At 37.9% G+C, this 16,027-nt stretch overlaps 1 protein-coding gene and 1 pseudogene across 1 annotated transcript in view; one reads left to right on the forward strand and one right to left on the reverse strand.

The window, feature by feature from the left end:
- The window catches only part of BAZ1A (bromodomain adjacent to zinc finger domain 1A), an 83,440-nt gene extending 75,205 nt beyond the window's left edge, over window positions 1-8,235 (forward strand). Inside the window, exons 24-26 of the mRNA XM_037136061.2 lie at window positions 1,275-1,417; window positions 6,525-6,612; window positions 7,262-8,235. Of these exons, the coding sequence (XP_036991956.2) occupies window positions 1,275-1,417; window positions 6,525-6,612; window positions 7,262-7,458 (428 nt within the window). The 3' untranslated portion in view covers window positions 7,459-8,235. The remainder of the gene's footprint in view (window positions 1-1,274; window positions 1,418-6,524; window positions 6,613-7,261) is intronic.
- On the reverse strand, window positions 4,494-4,994 carry LOC119042348 (transcription factor BTF3-like; annotated as a pseudogene).
- Window positions 8,236-16,027: the final 7,792 nt, after the last annotated feature.

Consider the following 16,027-nt stretch of genomic DNA (forward strand, 5'->3'; position numbering starts at 1 on the left):
GTTCTATTTTTAATGGAGAGGCTTGGCCAACATTTGAACAGATTCAATATACCACATTATAACACATTTCATTCTCTTCCACCTTAAGACACATATACTCATTGTCTTCTCTCTTCTCGACAAGCGGTGTTGGGTCATTTGATGTACTGAATTTGGGGCAGTAGAGAGTTGGGGGCAGTAATATTGTTAGAGAGCGATCACAGCCTATCCAGTTCTGATCATTGTTGTTTATAGTAACTTTATCAATATAAAAATCTCTTTATTCATTTATCTCTTTAATCCTTTTTTCCTTTAATGTCATTAGTAATAAAAACTTTATTTCCAAAAATGAAGCAAAACATAAAATGCTACTATCCTTTGAAGAATTGTAGATAGGTTGTATTACATTATTCAAACAATGACAGGAGTAAAGAATTTTTGGTGAAACAATAGGAAATAATTAATCTGTTTATTTAGTCACCATTGGTCAGGTTTTGGGGGTATCAGGTAACTTTACACCAAGATCTGATTAGATTTTTTAATCTCTTTATCTGTTTTGCTTTTCCCTGAATCTGAACTCCAAACTAGTGCACATAAAACATTTTATTCAAAAACACTCTACTGAAAAACAATATTTTGTTAATGTTTTGTGAAATCACTAAGTCTAAGGACATATAATGGAGGGAATGTGTGAATTTACATTTAAGTAGAAAATCTGAATTCATAATGTGGATTATACTACTACCCTTTTCTACTAATTTGTACACATTGCATTTCATTATATACCTTAGAGTTTATGAGAAAGCATCTTGCTTCAAGAAAATTCCCCCTATATAATTAAAGTTATAAAAATAATTTTCATTATTGAGAATTATTTTTCACTATGTGAGGTAATTTACAAAGAGGCCTAGTTTCTAGATCTGAAGAGATAACTTTCCTATTAATGTGTTTTAGGAAATAGTGAAGCATTGCTTACTGTGATTTTACTATAGCTGAAGACATTTTTAATAAAACAGTGAAAAATCTACAAACTTTGTGTTCTAAAATTTTCTTTTGTATTACACTCATTTTATAATCTGTTCCCAATGACTATTTAATGCAATTGAAAATTTTTAAGATCAGAAGGAAATAATGAATATTTGGTAGACATTTTCATACCTCAAAATATGTTAGTTTAACATCTCAGTGCCTCACTTTTGTCTGAATTTAGTTTGTATTTATATGCCCTGTTTAGCTTGTAGTCATCAAATATTTTGCTTTGTCATCACCTAAAAATAATTTAATTATTTATTTAGAACCATCTCCTATGACACCAAATCGAAGAAGTTCAGGCCGACAAGGAGGAGTTCATGAACTGTCTGCTTTTGAGCAACTTATTGTAGAATTGGTACGGCATGATGACAGCTGGCCTTTTTTGAAACTTGTTTCTAAAATCCAGGTAATATTTCTACACTTTGTAAAATGTATCTCTGTATATTATTTGATTTAGTTTGCATGACAGTTTTGGGACAGTCCAAACACCTATTAATTACTATGCACTTTCTCTTAAATGCTTGAAAAGTTGGTCTCGATATTGGGACAAATGGAATTAGATATCATAGCCTCCTCAATCCCTTCTAATTCTGTGACCGATTCTTATACGTGATGACAGTGTTTTATAATAACCTCAATGTTGTTATTCAGGGTAATGAATCTGAATAGAGTTAATTCAATTGAGTACCATTATTGGTATTTCTCTCATGTAAAACAGTGGTTCTCAAATTTCAGCCTACTCCAGAATCACCTGGAGAGCTTGTTAAAACACAGATTACTGGAGCACCCCAGAATTCTTGATTCGCTAGGGCAGGGATGGTGCCGAATCATTTGCATAACTAACAAATCCCTGCATAATGCTGATGGTCCAAAGCCCACAGTTTGAGAACACTGATTTAAAAACTAAGTACTCTTCAATGACAGAGATGGCCTACCCTAACTAAGGGGTTAGAGAGTGTGCTGTAGTTATTTATACATTTGACCCTTGAACAATATAGGTTTGAACTACACAGGTCTGCTTATATGTGCATTGTTTTCAATATATGTTAGAAAATTCTTTGGAGGTTTTCTTACTACCATGTAGCAATTACATTGATTACACTTGGCTACCATAAAGCAACTGTATCGCTGCTTCTTTGTTGTCAATATGTGAATCATACCTGTAAATAAATATGTTTCTTCACATTTTTTCATATTTGATGTCCAATGTTAGTAATATGTATAACATCTGCAGTGTTTTGTATCATATAAGACAATCTGAATGTAGGTACTGATAGATGATTCATCTCATAAACAGATGGTGTAAAATTACAATATCAATAAATGGGTACAGTACTGTATTTTTAAGTATTTTTTATTGATTATGCTATTACAGTTTTACCAGTTTCTTCCTCCTTTATCCCCCCTCCGCCCTGCACCCTGCACCCTCCAGCATTCCCCCCCTTAGTTCATGTCCATGGGTTGTACATGTAAGTTCTTTGAGTCCTCTGTTTTCTGTACCATTCTTGACCTCTCCCCATCTATTTTATGCCTATTAATTGTGTTTCTTCTTCCCTGTACCTTCCCCCCCATTTCTCCCTTCCCCCTCCTGCCGGAAATCCCTCCATGCGATGTATGTTTTTCTGATTCTGTTCCTGTGCTAGTTGTTTGCTTAGTTTTTGTTTTCATCATTTTTCTTTTCTTTTAGGTTCCTTTGTTGATAGTTGTGAGTTTGTTGTCATTTTACTGTGCATATTTTTATCTTCCTTTTCTTAGATAAGTCCCTTTAATATCTCATATAGTAATGGCTTGGTGATGATGAACTCCTTTAACTTGACCTTACCTGGGAAGCACTTTATCTATGTCCTTCCATTCTAAATTAAAGCTTTGCTGGATAGATTAATCTTGGATGTAGGTCCTTGCCTTTCATGACTTCAAATACTTCTTCCCAGCCCCTTCTTGCCTGCAAGGTTTCTTTTGAGAAATCAGCTGACAGTCTGATGGCAACTCCTTTGTAGGTGACTCCATTTATCTTGCGACTTTTAGGAGTCTCTCTTTATCTTTAAACTTGGGTAAGTTGATGATGTGCCTTGGTGTGTTCCTTTTTGGGTCCAACTTCTTTAGGACTCTCTGAGCTTCCTGAAAGTCTATTTCCTTCACCAGATTGGGGAAGTTTTCCTTCATTATTTTTTCAAATAAGTTTCAATTTCTTGCTGTTGTTCTCCTTCTGGCATCCCTGTAATTCAGGTTGTACCAGAGGTTCCCAAGTCTCTCTTCACTTTTTAAAATTTTTGTTTCTTAATTCTGTTCCAGTCAGATGTTTATTTTTCCCTTTCGTTCCAAACCATTGCTTTGGATCCTCGTTTCCTTCCTGTCACTGTTGGTTCCCTGAATATTTTGCCTTATTTCATTTTGGGTATTTTTCTTTTGTTTTTTCATTTTTCGACTAAGCTCAGTCAGTTCTGTTAACATTTTGATTACCAGGGCTTTAAATTCTCCCTCAGATAGGTTGGCTATCTCATCGTCGTTTAACTCTTTTTCTGGAATTTTGCTCTTTCCTTTGGGCCATATTTCTTTGTCTCAGTGAACCTGATAAGCTGTAAGGGGGCGGGGCAACCCTCCTTGCTGCCTGGGGGAGGGGCTAGAGAGGAAACAGTGCAGCTCCCCTGCTCTTCTCTAGCGTACTTGGCAATGGACTGGTGTGAAACGGAGTTTCTCCCACTGCAGTGACTGCCTCCGTGGTTCCCAGCTCTGAGTCTCAGTTTCACCTTCAGCCAGCCTGTTAGCACGCACAGTCCGCCACCTCGCCCTGGGTTCTTACCGGTCTGGTTGTTCTGGTTGACTTTTTCTTTAATTCCTTGATTGTTGGAGTTCCATGCTGTTTGATTTTCTGGTGCTTCTGGTTGTTTATTGATTTTAGATGGGTTGTTATCCTACTTTCAGTTGTGTGAGGAATCAAAGGGTCTCTACCTATGCCTCCATCTTGGCCGGAACTCCAGTCAAATATGTACAATACTTTAAATGAACTATCCTAATGATTAGTTTTTTAAAAATTAACCTTGGTTTCAAACTTTATTCCCAAGCTTCTTCAGCTTAATTAGCTGCAAAAAAATGATTTTCGTAGAAGCAAAAACTGAAAAGAGCTGCAGTGTCCAAGGGCAGGGGCACAGGTGACAAACACAAGGCCCCAGGGCCAAATCCAGCCCTCCACCTTGTTTCTGCATGGTGGCAGTGCCAAGCTTTCACTTAACTGTTAAGGGGTAGTTACATTTATACAGTCTGAAAATTACATTCAGCCCTTTGAAGGCAACCACGAGGCTGCTGTGGCCCCCAGTGAAAAATTAGTTTGATGCCCCCGGCTAGGGCTTAAAAATATTAGAGACCTCGATTTTATCAGATCCATAAACAAAATTTGAAAAAGCAGTGATAATATAAAATAGCAGCTCCCAGTAACTTCTTCAAGTTCATCTTCTTCTAAAGTTGATTCAATGCAAGTTCATCTTCTTCAAAAGTTGATTCAATGCAGTTCAATTCTTGGCCTCATCAAAATTCTCCATCATATCTGGAACTTCAACATCATCCTCCTCCTCTCCTGTAGCAAATGGTGCTTTTCCATCCACAGATTGTTTGGGCAGAGCTTCAGCGAGGCTCATTAAGCTAGTCAGACTGTCTGCACCACTCTGATATAAGATGCTGGGTAACAGTTCTGTCAGCTGCTTTGTCTCAGCGTGAGTATAATGGTGAAAGTGTTCGCTGTAGATGCCTCAGCTTTAGGGTTGTTAAAATGGATCACTGTTCCTTGGTTTGTGAACATTATTTACCTCTTCAATACCAGGGATATTGTTTATTCCTAACTTCTTTCAGGAGAACTGAAGTTTTTTATCATCTGCTGTAGCTGTTCTGTGAACTACCTTCTTCTTTCTAGGAGCAGTACCTTTCCTACCAATGTCCACTTGTGCCTGCAGTTTGGCAACTTTCTCTTGGTTCATGATAATTTCTTTCATCCTGGAGAGAAAATAGGGCTATGCAGGGCACTAGGGTTTGGCGCTCAAAGGGCCCTTGGCGGACCAGCTCAGAATGCTTATTATCTTGATAACATTTTCTTTTCTCTAGCTAACTTTATTGTAAAAATACAGTGTATGATCTTGGCCAGGTGGCTCAGTTGGTTGGTGTGTTGTCCTATATACCAAAATGTTGCAGGTTTGATTCCCAGTTGGGGCATGAATGGGAGGCAACCAATCAGTGTTTTTCTCTCACATCAATGTTTTTTTCTCTTGCTCCCTTCCCTTCTCTCTCTCTAAAATCAAGAAAAAATAGCCCTGGCTATTGTGGCTCAGTGGATTGAGTGCCGACCTGTGAACCAAAGGGTCACCAGTTAAGTTCACAGTCAGAACACATGTCTGGATTGCAGGCCAGGGCATGTGAGAGGCAACCAGTTGATGTTTCCCTCCTTCTCTTTCTCTCTCCTTTCCTCTCTCTCTAAATATAAATAAAATCTAAAGAAAAGTAAATAAATAAAATCAATAAAATAATCTTGGGGATTTTTTAAAAATACAGTATATAATAAATACATATAATGTGTTAATTGACTGTGTATGTTAGTGGTAAGGTTTATAGTCAACAGTCGGCCTTTAGTAGTTAACTTTTGGGGGAGTCAAAAGTTATACACAGATTTTTGACTGTGTAATGGGTTGATGCCCCTAACCCTCACATTGTTTAGAATCAAATATTTATATAACAGAATGTGATATGCCAAAGCAGAGATGGGACAGTGTTATGATACTATAATAGAAGTTATATAAAGCTCTTTCAGAAATAAAGAAGATTGATTTGAGCATTTCAGAGGAAAGGAATAGCAGAACTACTTATTGAAAAAATGTTTCATCTGGTCATTGAAATAAGATGGAATTTCAACAGTGAGAACTGGAATAAGGGAATTTCAAGAAGAGGAGACAATCAAATTGAAGACCTAGAAATGAGAATATGAGGAATGATGGGTAGTTTGAATGCAGCAGACTAATTGAACAGGACTAGATTATAAAGTGTCTCACTTGTCAGTGTTAAGTAAATAAAAAATGACATGATCAGAATTCTACTTGAGATTTCTAGAGCAGAATGTAAAGAATTAATTAACATTGGGTAGCATCTTGTAAAAATTGAATCTCAATTTGACTCAACTCATTTTTCCTGAGTTCTTGTGCTCAATTAAGTTTTGTTGCATATATTTTTATTTTTTACTACAAATGGAGTAATGCTCATTAAACAAATTTGTATAGACAGATATATGTATCTGTATAGACAGAGACAGCACACAAAACCATTACCTTTTTCTTTTCAGAATAAATTAACACTTTTTGTAATATCAAATAGACTTCTACAGCATTAAATGACTGAATGTATTATGTGGCTTTAATAGAGTAATAGTATTCAGAGGTTAATATGTTGTTGCTTTTCAGTGCAGAACCTTCATGTATTTGACCACTTATCTCTGATAGATTTTATACAAGAGAAATAATACTCAAATTATTTTACAGGTCCCAGACTACTATGACATCATCAAAAAGCCCATTGCCTTAAACATTATTCGTGAAAAGGTGAACAAATGTGAATATAAATTTGCATGTAAGTAATTTGTAATTTTTTCTATGTTTTTGTTTAGGGAGCTAGAGGCTATTTGCTTTGTATAGGATGTACATTAGTGTGGTTATGTAAATAGCATCCTAAGAGGTCCTTAAATGCTTATCCATGTATATGGTGGTGAGAGATGGGTGGGGACTGAGTGAGTGGAAGGTATTTTATTGAATCTGATCTTAATAGAAGTTATTTATTGAAACTGTGCAGTTATACCTAATTACCATATTTTTCGGACCATAAGACACACCTAGGTATTAGAGGAGGAAAACAGGAAAAAAATTTTTGAAGCAAAAAATGTGGCAAAATATTTAAAAACATAAATAACATAATAGTTCACCAATGTAAATGTAAACAGAACTCAACAGCAGCATTAACAACCATTATTCCTCCCAATTGAGGGGGGGCTGCATCTTATAGGCCAAAAAATACTACTTAATTGCAGTTTCACTAAATCAGTTTTAAAGTATTTGTAGTCAGTTTAATCTTCAGTTCTGCTAACCTTATTTTCAATCTTCAATGTCTATAAAGAAAAAAGTGGGCTTCTGTCTCTTGACATTTCTAGACATAATACAAACAAAAATTTTACCTAAAAATTCTGTGCTTTCATTTTAATCTCATTTGTTTTTTTTCTTTCTAGCTGAGTTTATCGATGACATTGAGTTAATGTTTTCGAACTGCTTTGAGTACAACCCTCGTAACACAAGTGAAGCAAAAGCTGGAACAAGGCTTCAAGCGTTTTTCCATATTCAGGCTCAAAAACTTGGACTTCACATCACACCAGGGAATGTGGATCAAGTTAGCTTGCCAGCGCCTGCAAAAAAATCACGAATCTAACTTTGTCCTTCTAAAGGATATATTTAAGGAAAACAAATTGTTCGTGAAGTGAAACATTAAAATCATGCTATGAAGCACACATATATGTATAAAGCAATAACAACTGAGTGACCACTCTGGAGTGTGGCCTGCACTATATTCTCAATTTTAATATTAAGCACTCAGGAGAATGTAGGAAAGATTTCCTTTGCTACAGTTTTGTTCAGTATCTAATAAGTTTGATAGATATATTGGATACAGTACTGGTTTACAGAGGTTTTTGTACATTTTGAGATCATTCATGTGTCCTAATATCTTAGAAAATATTTTTTTGTCTATGATTTATTTTGTCATTGACGACTTGTCTTAGATGTGTGGTATTAAGGAAGAGTTATCTACACAGTTTATAAACTGTTATATAGCACAGTTTATAAGAAATGTCTATGTCTAAGAATTTTGTAATAAGCATGTTCTTGCAACACTACACATGAATGAATCTGGTTTTATACCCTCGAAGTGCTGTACCAGTGCTGGCTGGAGATATTAAGTCTGAGTTTTATTAACTAGATATTTATTTAGATTCAGAGTAATTTGTGAATTTGTTTTGTATTTATAAAATTTGTACCTTGAAAATGTTCTTTAATTTTTTAAACATTTTATTGTGTTTTTGTTTTGTATCTCTTAACTTCCTTAATGATCAATAAAAGGTAATACCCTCCCTTTTTCCCTGAGAGTTCTTCCAGTTTTATAGAACTGTATTATAAGTTTCTGTGTACAACTTTTGAAGTGTACAAATAAAGCGATACATTTTTTTGAGTATTCTGAATTTCTGGAATTTTTATAAATCAGAATTGGACTTCTCCACGTGATACATAGGAACCAGTGTTTTATTGTACCCGAATCTTTCCGACAGTGGTTTGCATCTTTTTCTGCCCCAGCCCTTGAGGAGTGAGATACCTCCCATCAGTAACAGTAGACATTCTATGGCACAGATTCTCATTAAAATGAGGAGAAAGAAAGTTTAGAATATACCCACTTAGTTAAGCAACACCACTCTGGAAATTTTTTAAAAATAAAGTGCTTTTTCTTTGGTGCGGAAGACATAGTTTTGTAGGGGTAGCTTTGCCTTATTTGGAAAGTTGCCCCTCTTTACTTTCATTTCTTTCTCAGATACTTTGAGATTATCAAATTTTCCCAATTCTTTGCATGAGTATGTTTGTATCTATAAATTTAGTAAATTTGTAATAATTTCACTTGCCAATAACCAAATCTCTTTAAAATTTTATGTAGCATTTAAACATTCAGGAGGGAATTCTAAAATATTTTAAAGTAAATTTCCTAATTACTTAATATTCTTTATTTGTTAATGCTAATAGCAAGTAACTTTTATATTTGCTTTTCTTCTACAAGAGATACATCAACTGGTTGCCCTTCACATGCCCCCACCTGCAGACCTGGCCCACAACCCAGGCACGTGCTCTGACTGGGAATCAAACCTATGACCTTTCAGTTTACAGGCTGGCAGTCAATCCACTGAGCCACACCAGCCAGGGCTTATTTTGTTGTCTAGTTCCACATAAAAGTGAAATCGCACGACATTTGTTTTGTCTTTCCCTGACTTATTTTACTCAAGCACAATACCCTTCAAGGGTGTATAACCTGTGGCCCACAGGGTGCATGCAGCCCAGGATGGTTAGGAATGCGGCCCAATACAAAACTGCAAAACCTTTTTTTTTTTGCTCATCAGTTTTCGTCAGTGTTTGCGTATTTAATGTGTGGCCCAAGATAACTCTTCTTAGAGATGCCAAAAGGTTGGGTACCCCTGCCTAAATTCATCCATGTTGTTGTAGATGGCAAGATTCCATTCCTTTTTATGGCTGAGTCATATTCCACTATATACAGTGGTTGGCAAAAGTAGGTTTACAGTTGTGAGTACACAAAACAATTTTTCTTGTTATTTATTATTTATTTGTATTACAAACTGTAAACCTATTTTTGCCCACCCCTATATGTACCACAGCTTCTTAATCAAACTTTATCTATTGATAGACAGTTTGCATTCATATTTTAGGTATTGTAAATAATACTAAAATAGACGTAGGGATGCATGTCTTTTCAATTTAGTGTTTTGGGTCTCTTTAGATGAAATACCCAGAAGCAGAATTGCAGGGTCCTTTTTTATCTCTTTTTATAGCCTTTGAAAGTATATTTTTTATTTATAGAGGAGAAGGGAGGGAGAAAGAGAGGGAGAGAAACATCAGTGTGTGGTTGTCTCTCACACACCCCCTCCTGGGGACCTGGCCCGCAACCCAGGCATGTGCCCTGATTGGAAATCAAACTGGTGACCCTTTGGTTCATACAATGGCACTCAGTCCACTGAGTCACACCAGCCAGGGCTAAAGTCTGGTATGTTTTTGTCTGGTGTGACTATTGTTATCCCAGCTTTTTTTGTTTGTTTCCCTTTTTCATGAAATACCTTTTTCTATCCCTTTAGTCCATATGTGTCTTTCAAACTGAAGTGACTCTCTTGTAGAGAGTATGTAACAATCTTGTTTTGTTATCCATTCAGTCAGCATATATCTTTTAATTGAAACATTTAATCCATTTACATTTAAAGTGATGTTGATAGATACCTAGTATTTGCCATTCTATCCTTATTTTTATCTTTTTTTTTCTTAAAGACCCTTTAATGTTTCTTGTAATACTGGTTTGGCGGTGATAAACTTCTTTAGCTCTTTCTTGCCTGGGAAGCACTTTATCTGACCTACAGTTCTAAATGATAGCTCTGCTGGATAGAGTAAACTTGGTTGTAAGTCCTTGATTTTCACCACTTTGAATGTTTTGTGCCAATTTCTTCTGGCCTGCCTAGAAAGTTTCTGTTGAGAAATCAGTTGCTAGTCTTATGGGAACTCCCTTGTAGGTAACTGCTTTCCTCTTGCTGCATTTAAGATTTTCTTTGTCTTTCACATTTGCCATTTTAATTACAATGTATCTTGGTGTGGGCCTGTTTAGGTTCATCTTGTTTGAGACTCTGTGCTTCCTGGACTGAAATGTCTATTTCCTGTACCAGGTTAAGGTTGTTTCTTGTCATTTTCTCAGACAGGCTTTCTGAGATAAGTTTTCTGATAGGTTTTGCTTTGTCTCCTCTTTTTCGCATCCTCATGATGTGAAGATTGGTGTGCTTGAAGTTGTCCCAGAGTCTCCTTAAAGACTATTCCGTATTGTTTTGGATTCTTTTTTCTTTTTGCTCTTCTGATTGGGTGTTTTCTGCTTATATTCCAAATTGCTGATTTGATCTTTGTTTCACCTACTCTATTGTTGATTCCCTGTAATGTAGTCTTCATTTAAGTTATTATATTCTTTATTTCTGACTGTTTTTTCCTAATGTTTTCTATCCCCATTTTTATTTTTCTCATCTCTTTGTTGGAATTCTCACTAAATTTGTCTACTGTTCCTCTAAGTTCATTGAGCATCCTTATAACCAGTATTTTGAACTCTGCATCTGGTAGATTGCTTGTCTCCATTTCGTTTAACTTTTTTTCTAGAGTTTTGTTCTGTTCTTTCACTTCAGATGTGTTTCTTTGTCTCATTTTGGCTCCCTCCTTCTGCTTTTTTCTATGTATTTAGTAGAGCAGCTACATCTGCCAGTCTTGGTAGAGTGGCCTAATGTAAGTGTTCTGTAGGGCCCAGTGGCACAGCCCCTCTCTTCACCTGAGCTGGTTGCTTCAGGCCCTCCCCCACCCCTGCCCACATGTGAGCTGTGTGTATCCTCCTGCTGTATTTGAGCCTTGATTGGTGTTGGCATATCAATGGGAGGGAGTTACCCCCCAGGCCGATCATTTTCAAGGACTGCCTTCAACCACAGCAGAGGATGGAGGATCTGCTGTGCAGGGGCTGACACTGCTGAACAAGACTTACCTGGTACCTGATAAGTTCTCTCCTTGATAGTATTGCTCGTGGAGGTAGTTGGATGGTGCTACAGCGTGGTCCGAAGCTGTCCACCTGATGGACTTAGCAAAGGAACCATGGCCTCTGCCAACACTTCTTTCTGGGAGAAAGCTGCCCCTCCAGCTCTTGCTGGACCATTCCATTCATCCTTGTGTGTCCCTGGTGCCTTTCAAGCAGCTGCCTCAGCACTGGAGCTCAGAGTGAGTCAGTCAGTGAAGAAGTCTGTGCACAGGCCCTTTAAGAGGAACATCTGGGACTCCAGCAGCCCACCTCACTCAGCCACAAGTTGGTTTTCACAGCCAGAAGTTATGAGAACTTCTTTTCCTGGTACCAGAATCCTGGGCTGGGGGGCCTGGTCTGGGCCTGGGACCCCCTGGCTCCTCAGTGGGGCCTCTGCAGCACAATACCCCTCCCGTGAGTGTGGGACCAGACCGTTCCTTTACCAGTCTCATTGTGGCTTTTTCTTTTTTTAATATATTTTATTGATTATATTATTACAGTTGTCCCATTCCCCCCTCCATTCCCCTCCATCCTGCACACCCTCTCCCACCCACCACCCCCCCTTTAGTTCATGTCCATGTGTCATAAGTTCTTTAGCTTCTACATTTCCCACACTACTCTTGTCCTTCCCGTGTCTATTTTCTACCTACCGTCTATGCTACTTATTCACTGTAATTTGTCCCCTCTCTCCTCCCACTCCCCTGTTGCTAACCCAACATGTGATCTCCATTTCTGTGGTTCTGTTCCTGTTCTACTTGTTTGCTTAGTTTGTTTTTATTTTAGGTGTGGCTGTTAATAATTGTGACTTTGCTGTCATTTTACTATACATGCTTTCTATCTTCCTAGATAAGTCCCTTTAACATTTCATAAAATAAGGGCTTGGTGATGATGAATTCCTTTAACTTGACCTTATCTGAGAAGCACTTTATCTGTCCTTCCATTCTGAATGAAAGCTTTGCTGGATAGATCAATCTTGGATGTAGGTCTTTGGATTTCATGACTTGGAATACTTCTTTCCAGCCCTTTCTTGCCTATAAGGTCTCTTTTGAGAAATCTGCTGACAGACTGATGGGAACTCCTTTGTAGGTAACTGTCCCCTTATCTCTTGCTGCTTCTAGGATTCTCTCCTTCATTTTAATCTTGGCTAATGTAATTATGATGTGCCTTGGTGTGTTCCTCCTTGGGTCCACCTTCTTTGGGACTCTCTGAGCTTCCTGGATTTCCTGGAAGTCTATTTTCTTTGCCAGATTGGGGAAGTTCTCCTTTATTATTTGTTCAAATAAGTTTTCCACTTGTTGCTCTTCCTCTTCCCCTTCTGGTACCCCTATAATTAAGATGTTGGAACATTTAAAGATGTCCTGGAAGTTCTTAAGCCTCTCCTTATTTCTTTGAATTCTTGTTTCTTCATTCTTTTCTGTTTGGTTGTTTCTTCTTCCTTCTGGCCCACTCCATTGATTTTGGTCCCAGATTTATTTCCATCACTATTGTTTCCCTGTGCATTTTCCTTCATTTTACTTAGTGTAGCCTTCGTTTTTTCATATAATTTGTGACCAAATTCAACCAATTCTTTGAGCATCCTGATCACCAATGCTTTGAACTATGCATCTGTTAGGTTGGCTATCTCTTGGTTGCTTAGTTGTATTTGCTGTGGAGCTTTGATCAGTTCTTCCATTTGGGCAATTTTTTGTCTTGTCATGCCTGGTACATATAGGGGCAGAGCCTTGGGTGCTCACCAGGGTGGGGCAACCCACGGTGCTGTGTTGTGACGCTGTATGTCAGGGCAGGGTGGAGAGGGAACAATGGTACTTGATCCACTCTCTGCTGGATTTCAGTCCCTTCCACCACTTCCCCCAAGCAAACTGGGGTTTTCTGGTGCTGATTCCTGTGTGGGTGGGTTTGTGTGCATTCTAGGACCCTGTAGGTCTTTCCAACACTACTCCTGTGAGGCTAGGAGTGTCTCCCTCACTGAGTCTGCCCGTTGCTACCCAGTACCTGGGGTCTACTCTCTGCCGTCTTGTGCACCTGGAGTGCCTTGTGGGCCCAGTGTCAACCACTTTCTGTGCCGTGACCCCTCTCCACTGAGCTGCCCAACTCTGCCCTGCTTACAGGTCTGAATGAATGTGTCTATTTTATCTCCTTGGTTGTCTGACTTACATACAGTTTAATTTTTCTGTCAGTTCTAGTTGTTATTTTGTTTCTAAATTGTTATTGTCCTTCTTTTGGTTGTGTGAGGAGGTGCAGTGTGTCTACCTATACCTCCATCTTAGCCAGACGTCCTGTGGCTTTTTCTTTATATTAGTTATAGGACTTCTGTTGAGTTAGATTTCAGGTGGTTCTCAATGATATTTGTTCTATAGTTAACTCATAATTTTGTTGTGGTTGTGGGAGGATGCAAATACTACATTTACCTCCTCAGCCATCTTGACCAGAAAGAAACCCTACCTAAAACATTAGAAGCAGAAACAATACCTGTGCCAAGCTTTGAAGGTAACTGTTCTTCCAAACAGTTCATTGTCTCATTTGTTGCTTCTTTCTCCTCCATATTAAAGTGCTAAAATGTTTAGACTTTTTCTTTAGAGAATAGGAGATTTGGTGAGTTTCACACATGTGGGTACATTGTTTAATTTAAAAATAATGGGCAGAATGCTTAGGTTCATTTCACTAATAATACTAGAAAGACTGTGCTTACTACTCTATGTTAGCCTTTATATTCACCATTCAAGAGCTTGCAGTGTTAAGATATCAAAGCACAGCTCTAGATAAGAAGAGATATTCGGAACAGTAGTGTATAAGTAATTTAATATGCAAACAACTGAGCAAACTTTAACTCTTTCTATTCATTTCTATTTTCAGTAAAAGTTTTGTCTTGGGAGCCAGCAACCCTTTCTATCAAGAAAATTTGAGAAAACATATTCAGTGCGATGATGAACAAACCTCTAAAATTTAAGGTTGTGATTTAAGCCTTCGATCTGGTCAGTATTGAGGTATATTTAATACTTTTTTCTCCAGTAAAATGAGAATTTTACTTCTTCTAGTCATAAAATTAATGAAGGGTGATTGTCCAATAAAGAAAAAAATAATAAATGTGTGAAGAAAAAATAAATTTGGTATGTAATTTTTTTAGATTATTTGCTTCAGCAACAATGGGATCAGATCCTACAAAGCATATTTTAAGCAGCATTTTCACCTAGTGCAATACATTGTGGACACTTACATCCGTTTATGTGTGACTCTACTGGATCTGGGACCCACCTCACTTCGAACCCTTTGCTCAGACATCCCAGTCCTGCATGTATTTACCCAGTTATCCGATGACAGGTTATAAAAAGCTATGAATTTCCTCGGGATATTTTGGCTAACTACAATCAACTCAAGTTAGTAATCATTTTTTATATATAACAGCTGTTTCTTTTATTAGACAATGATCTACTGATCAGAAGAGTGACAAACTAAAAAATGGATAGTGGGGCAATGTAGTATTTCTATAGCTTATAGACATTTAATTTTAAATATTTTCCTGCCTTGGGTTCTTGTGGTAATTTTTCTTGTGCCTGATCGCAGGCACTTTTTACTGTTCAGTGTGCACAATCCTCTAGGACAGAGCTTAGCAAACTTTCTGTAAGGGTCCAGATAGGACATATTTAGGGCTTTGCCAGCCATCTATGCCGTAACGATTCAATCCTGCCATCGTAGCACAAAGGTAGCAATACAGAAACTAATCTGCGACTGTGTTACAGCAAAACTTTATTTGGAAAAACAAGTGGTGGGCAAGATTTGGCCTGCAGGCTGTAGTTTGCTGATCCCTGGTCTGGAATACAGAATTCTGGAGATCATTTATACAAAGGTATTTGACAAACAGGGAGAATTCGTAATTCCTTTCAGTAGTCCTTGCTCTGGCTACTCCTTAAAAGTTGAGATTCACCTGGGCTTTCTCATCTTTGGTTCTCTTTTAGCCTAGGTCTGTATATAGCCCCATACAATCCCAGACAGTACCAGCAATCACATACAGTCCTGTGGGGAAACTTAGCTTGACCTCTGAAACTAGGCTGGGCCTTTACCCGTGAAGGAGGAATTGGTACAGGATCTGACACCCTGCTAAACAACTAGAACAACTAGTAAACAACTAGAAAACCTGACATGCTATCAACAAACTGTCCATGCACCGGAAAACAGGCAATGTAGACCCCTGCGAAATCTACCTACGCTGTACCTCTACTTTCTAATAACAAAACTAAGCAACTCAATTTCTTATCTATGAATTTCCTTTCCTTGTTACCTACAGTGGGATTAGCCTGGCCAGCACGATCTGACACCATTCTGTCAGCCTCATCTGTCACTTCCCACTGCACCAAACGTTCCCACCAGGAATGTATTGGTTCCTGTCACACTAGACTTTGTTACTTCTCAGGTAGTAGGACCCTTCTAAGGCTCCGTGCCTTTTCACTTGCTGTGCCTTCCACCCGAAATGTCTTTCTACCACCACTTCACCAGCAGGAAGCACGTAACTTAAAAACTTGTTTAAAACATCCAGACCAGAAACGAGTTTCTGTTTGGGATGATGAAAGGTTCTGGAAATGGAGAGTTGTGATGGTCGCATGACAGTATTAATGTAATCAGTGCCACTGGATCCTACATGTAAAAA

This window comes from Artibeus jamaicensis, unplaced genomic scaffold (genome assembly GCF_021234435.1).
Source record: "Artibeus jamaicensis isolate MK-2021 breed Jamaican fruit bat unplaced genomic scaffold, CSHL_Jam_final contig_3150, whole genome shotgun sequence".
NCBI classification, from domain to species: Eukaryota; Metazoa; Chordata; class Mammalia; order Chiroptera; family Phyllostomidae; genus Artibeus; species Artibeus jamaicensis.